At 27.7% G+C, this 5,774-nt stretch overlaps 1 protein-coding gene across 1 annotated transcript; it reads right to left on the bottom strand.

The window, feature by feature from the left end:
• Positions 1-336: 336 nt before the first annotated feature.
• LOC113867886 (bidirectional sugar transporter SWEET4-like) lies at positions 337-4,320 on the bottom strand. Its single transcript, XM_027503391.1, has 6 exons — positions 4,278-4,320; positions 3,922-3,958; positions 3,051-3,267; positions 867-1,028; positions 620-742; positions 337-489 (listed from the first exon to the last, which is right to left on the bottom strand). Exons 1-6 carry the CDS (start codon positions 4,318-4,320, stop codon positions 337-339), a joined length of 735 nt encoding a protein of 244 aa, XP_027359192.1.
• Positions 4,321-5,774: the final 1,454 nt, after the last annotated feature.

Below are 5,774 nucleotides of genomic sequence, written 5' to 3' on the forward strand. Positions count from 1 at the left end.
ACAGTGTCATAAAACAAAAATGCAAGCAGCGGATTAAACAAAATGTTAACTCAATATACTAGGCAGGCTAACTAAGGTGGCTTGGTAAATATCTCTCAGTTGGGAATCATGGTCTGAGAAAACATGTACATTTCCGAGTTTACAATTTCAGAAGTTGAAAATGAAAAATATATAGTTCTCAACTATATGTATTGCATCATCATCCACACGCATATTATAAAAGCAGCAACAGCAGATATTTATATATATAATTTCATTTTTTGCCATTGAAATTTAAGGGACAGATAGAAGTAGTAAAAGTTTAGAACAAAGAAAGGTTTGATGTTAGATGTGTCATCAGACTGCAACTCTTCCGTTTAAATTGGAGAGTTGAACCCCAGTTGGTTTCAAGTCATGATCGTCATCATCATCTTCACTCTTGCTGGAGCAGTAGCAAGCATATAGTACGAGCTGAGCAAACCCAGCGATTGCACCGATACCGTTGCTGATCTGCAAGAATGTACCAAGGTAACAATGGGTAAAAACATATCATTCAAGAACAACAATGAATCAATGTTTGACAAGAAATAGAAACGATGCAGAGGAGAGAACAACTTGAAAAGTGAAGTAAAAAATTTACCAGGACATAGAGGTCAAAGGGGTGGATTAGAGCATATGTTGTCCAGCACACACCATTAAGGAAGTTAGCCAGAGAGAGCCAGAATGGCATGTATTTCACACTCTTTGTTTTTATAACCTTTGCCTGTTCATCATATATACAATAAGACGGATAAGTTGGTGTGAAAATTTTATGAATAAATAATTCATGTATGAATCTCTGACTCTGTATATGAAGTAATTGGATAAAAAATAATAAAAAGACTTACCATGATCGTAAGAGGAGCAACATACATCATAACATTGAAGACGTCAGAAAGAATACCAACCACGAGCGATCTTTGGCGAGTCTCATGCAGTGCCAGCAATGTTACAAGAACAACGGCGGCAAAGAAAATAACCTCGATGAGAAGAAAAAGTAGTACCTTTTTCTGAATTTAGGGGAGAGACAGTGAGTCGTAACGTTTAATCGAAACATTGTTTTGGGACTTTAAAGCTAATCGAACAAAGAGAAAGCAGAACATTAGAAAGAACCAAGTTTCTTTAATCTAATCGACTGTGCATTGTATCTCTTTAAACGTGATATAGAATTGATTAGGGGTATGCATCGTATCCATTATGTTAACTTTGTTAGTAAGCAAATTGATAAGTGATGTGATCATTAATTCAGTGAAATATGAAATCCAATTTGCAAAATAATAATCATTTTAAACTGGTGAGAGTTATAAAACTTTCATTTAGTGTTCCCTATATATATATATATAATCATTATTAATATATTATAATTTACATCCACCGTTTCATCAACGAATTATAATATTTTTATAACAAATTTCTACAAAAAAATTTTACAATTTTTTTTCTACACATTACCTATCTTATTACTTTATTCTCTCTCTCTTTTCTCTCTCTTATCTATCTAATATATAAAAATGTAAAAATTTATCATACAATTAATGTATCTCTTCATGGAATATCAAATGACTATATGGATGCAAGTTGAGTCAGTTATGTCAATTTACATTCTTTTCCGTAATATGTGCAAATTAATAAAATTAATTTTATTTATAATAATAAAGTATATAAATTGATATAAAAAAGTACCTTTTATCGACCATTTTATTAAAAATATGAGTAAAATTAAGCAAGGAATTAAAGGGACGAAAGAAATGTGTTTAACATCTAATAAACTAACAAATTAAAAGTTGACGGTACTAAATATGTGACCTCTGCCACGTCAGTCCTACGGTGCGGTATCCCTGACCAGCATATTTGTTTATAGTAAAACGACAGCAGAGTTACCTCCACTTAAGGGATTATTAACTCACACATGACACGAAATATGGCATCTAACTAAGACCGGCTAAATTGTAGTATTACTTAATCAATTCTGCTCGGAGTATAATTATAATAACTTCCAAAAATATCAAATGCATTGACACATGATGTAAAGCAAAATTATATTTAAACTCTTAAAATGTGTTCTCCTACCAGTGACTCTCAAGTAGCATGACTTACAACTTTGACAAGTTTAATTTACTTTTGACATTTTAAATGGTTATTTTCATAGTCAAGCTCATTTTATTATTAAGACTCCACAATGAAATGACACAACATTAAACTCTACATGTGCAAATGATTTATAAAAAACATCAATTCTAGTCTCGGCTACGTTTATTTAATTATTATTAATAAAATTTTATTATAAATATTTATTATGTTTTTATACTATTTTTAATAAAAAATATTTTTAATAATTTTTTTGTATGTTTAAAATTAGTTCTAAAAGTTAATGTTAACAAAAATTGATTATTTATATACCCCATCCAATACTATTCACATGACTCTTTCAAATAAATTACACAAATAAAAAAAAAAGTTAAAATTAGTTATTGCAATGAATTTTGAAAAGTTGACTACGATATTTTAAATTTATTTTCAAACTTTATTATCATATTTAGTATTAAAAAGTTTAATGTTTATGAAAAGTAAACAAGAGAAAAGTAATAAATACTTCTAAAATATTATATATATATATATATATTTATTTATTTATTTATTTATTTATTGGGACTTACAAGAGCAAGAACAATATAGAAAACTTAACTTCTAAAACTCCGTAATCTTACAGTAAGGACCATAAAATATATTTAAAAGAGTTTTATAAAAAAAGTTAAAAACAAGCAGGAATAAAATGGGTTTGATATATGTTCATACTACTAAATTAGAAGAACTCACCAAGAATTACCAAAAAATTTCCCGATTTAGAGGGAATAAAAACCAACAAACAATCACGGGAGGTTGATATTTGGAAAGGATTCACGACTCAAGAGTCAAAAAGAGGGGTTATAGGCGATTCTAGACATTACATTATTAGCAAAGAGAATCAGGTATTCAAGTGGGGATGATAAATGAAGAAATGAATGTGATAACCAGAGAGGAAACATACGCACCCGTCCTTTGTTTGGAGCATAGATATAAAATATGGTAAGATAGACAAATTCGAAGGCAAGGCCAACGCTATTGATGGTGAGGACTAAAATGCTGTGAGGGTGCACAAAAGGCATTCCATAAAACACCCAAAACGCACAATTCAGCACCGTAGCTATGTAAGGATCTGGCTTGAACTCCTCCACTGCCTTCTTCTTTACAATTCCATAGAATGTTGGACTGCAATTCATTTGAACAGTCTAATAAATAAATATATAAAATATAAAAGTGCACTTTAATCATTAATGATTTCTTTGTATACTCAGTGTATACATAAATTCATAAAAATAGATACATTACCCCCATTTCAAAATGTGTTTTAGGGTTTATCCCAAAAAATATATATTAGTTTTTTCAAGTTTATCTTTATTTTTATTAATTTCACTAAATGAAATGAGAAAGAACAAATAGAGACATAGTGTTTCAGCATTTCAATAAGGAATAAAACAATTACTGTTATTCTAATAGTTGAAACTAAACTTAAACGACATATATTTTGAATCGGAATGAACAGTTTCCAGTTTGAAACATTTATATAAAGTAAAAATTTATGCAATTATTTAAAGATAGCATCTTACTAATCAGTACTTATATAAATCAAAAGAAGAAAAACGCAGAGAAAATTACGGTAAATATATTTTATATGATATGTTATTTATTTATTCTTAACCAGTATCATTAAGTACTTATTAATATTTTTCTAAAATATATACAATAATTTTGTTAAATCACTGGATGAATTAAAGAAACCGGCTACAAATCATGCAGCGTTTCAATGATGCACACAAAACAAATTAGTAAAAGAAAAACAGAGTAAACAGAGAAAGTGTTTACGCTGGTGAGAAGAACATGCCAAAGGAGATGATATTGCCTGCAAAGAAAAAGCGAATTCGCTCAGAACACACGTGATGACAATGCTAAACGGATCAAAAGTAGTTGCTACTATATTTCTAATTAATTTTTCAACTATAAATCGATTAACAAACAGAGAAAAGACTAGAACGCAAAAGCAGTTAAAACTGAAGTGAAAATTTGCTTCGCAAGACCACGTTCTCTGATTTCAACCAAAACAAACACAATCAATGCAAATCAAAACTGGAACGAAAAGCACTGATCGCGCATTGACGATGACGGTGGTGAAAGCCACACAAAATTCTTCATGTTGCGATTCAGAGAGTGACGAAACGAACCTATTACGCCGACAACGTTACGAGCTATAGCAGCGTTCACCATTTTGGAAGCTCTTTTTCTGCAGGGACAATGCACACAAATTCACAGAACGGAAGAAAGAACGAGAGAGATAAAGAGAAGAACAAAATGCATATAAAGCTTTGAAGAAAGGGACCACAGACAGTTATACGCTAGAGGTTTCTTTTTATTTATTTATTTATATTTTTGGATTTATGAAAAATTAAAGAAAAAAGAAAGAATCGAATTATCCTCTTATTGTCAAATCTATTTTCAGGTCAAAGGTGTTCACCTTTTCTTTACAAAAAAGTGTCTTGTATACAAATTTTAGGCATGAAATTAATGCTGCTTCTCGGTGAGTAATAAAGAATGTGCATAATACATTGCATGACTTCTTTTCAATTTTGTAAGAATTTTAAAATTTAGATTTGAATACATAATTAATTAAAATTGAACTTAAATTAAAAAATAAAGATGACTCAGAAATTTTACTAAAAGAAACTAATGATACATTTTCTGCGAATGGTAATAGCTTGTTTAAATATATAAAAAAAGAGTTTATATATAAAAAGCTAATTAAATAATATTTTTATTAATTTATAATTTATTATATATATTTTTTAATATAATAGGATCTTTATACTAAGATCAATAATACAAATTGTTAATTTTTTAGTGATATTATAGTTAAAAATAAAGTGTATCAAAGGTAACTATATTTGTATAGTTCTTTAAATATTATATCAGAAATTATATATTTTTTTAATGTAAAACGTATATTTTTTATTCTGCTCGATAACGATTCATAATTTTTTAAGTAATGTCACATTTACCAATTTAACATACGATAAATTATTCATAACAAAATATAGTATCTATTTCACTTTTTACTATATAACATATTTTATAAATTCAATTTTCTAAATAATAATAAAAATAAATTTCTAGTTTGTATTTTTTATATTTAATTTTGTAATAAATATATTTTATTAATATAAAGATTCATACATTTAATAAGCATTTAGTATATTTAATAATTTTATTAAATATATATATAGAAGAATCTTTCTACGTCAGTAATTAATCTACTTTAAATGAAAGAGTTTTTAGACTTATAACAGTAATTAATCTGCTTTAAATGAAAGAGTTTTTAGACTTATAACAGTGTAATAAAATCTCACTTATATATATATATATATATACTCACACACACTTCAATAATAACATTTAAAGTGATTATTTATTGCGCTTAATAAATATAACATTAAATGTTTTTATTCAATAAATATTACTACTTATATATAATATATGTTGTCTAATTTAATACATAAACTTGAACATAATTTTATATATTTTGATTTTTCATTAAAGAAATATCTTTTTTTCTTCTTCTCAAATTGATTCCTTTTACCTAAACAAATAGAACGCAAGTTCTCTCGTGTCGTTCTACGTAATACCATCAAACTTCATTAGTAGTATCTGTTTGTGTTCGATCTGAT

This window comes from Abrus precatorius, unplaced genomic scaffold (assembly GCF_003935025.1).
Source record: "Abrus precatorius isolate BTA unplaced genomic scaffold, Abrus_2018 Scaffold5, whole genome shotgun sequence".
Taxonomy (NCBI): Eukaryota; Viridiplantae; Streptophyta; class Magnoliopsida; order Fabales; family Fabaceae; genus Abrus; species Abrus precatorius.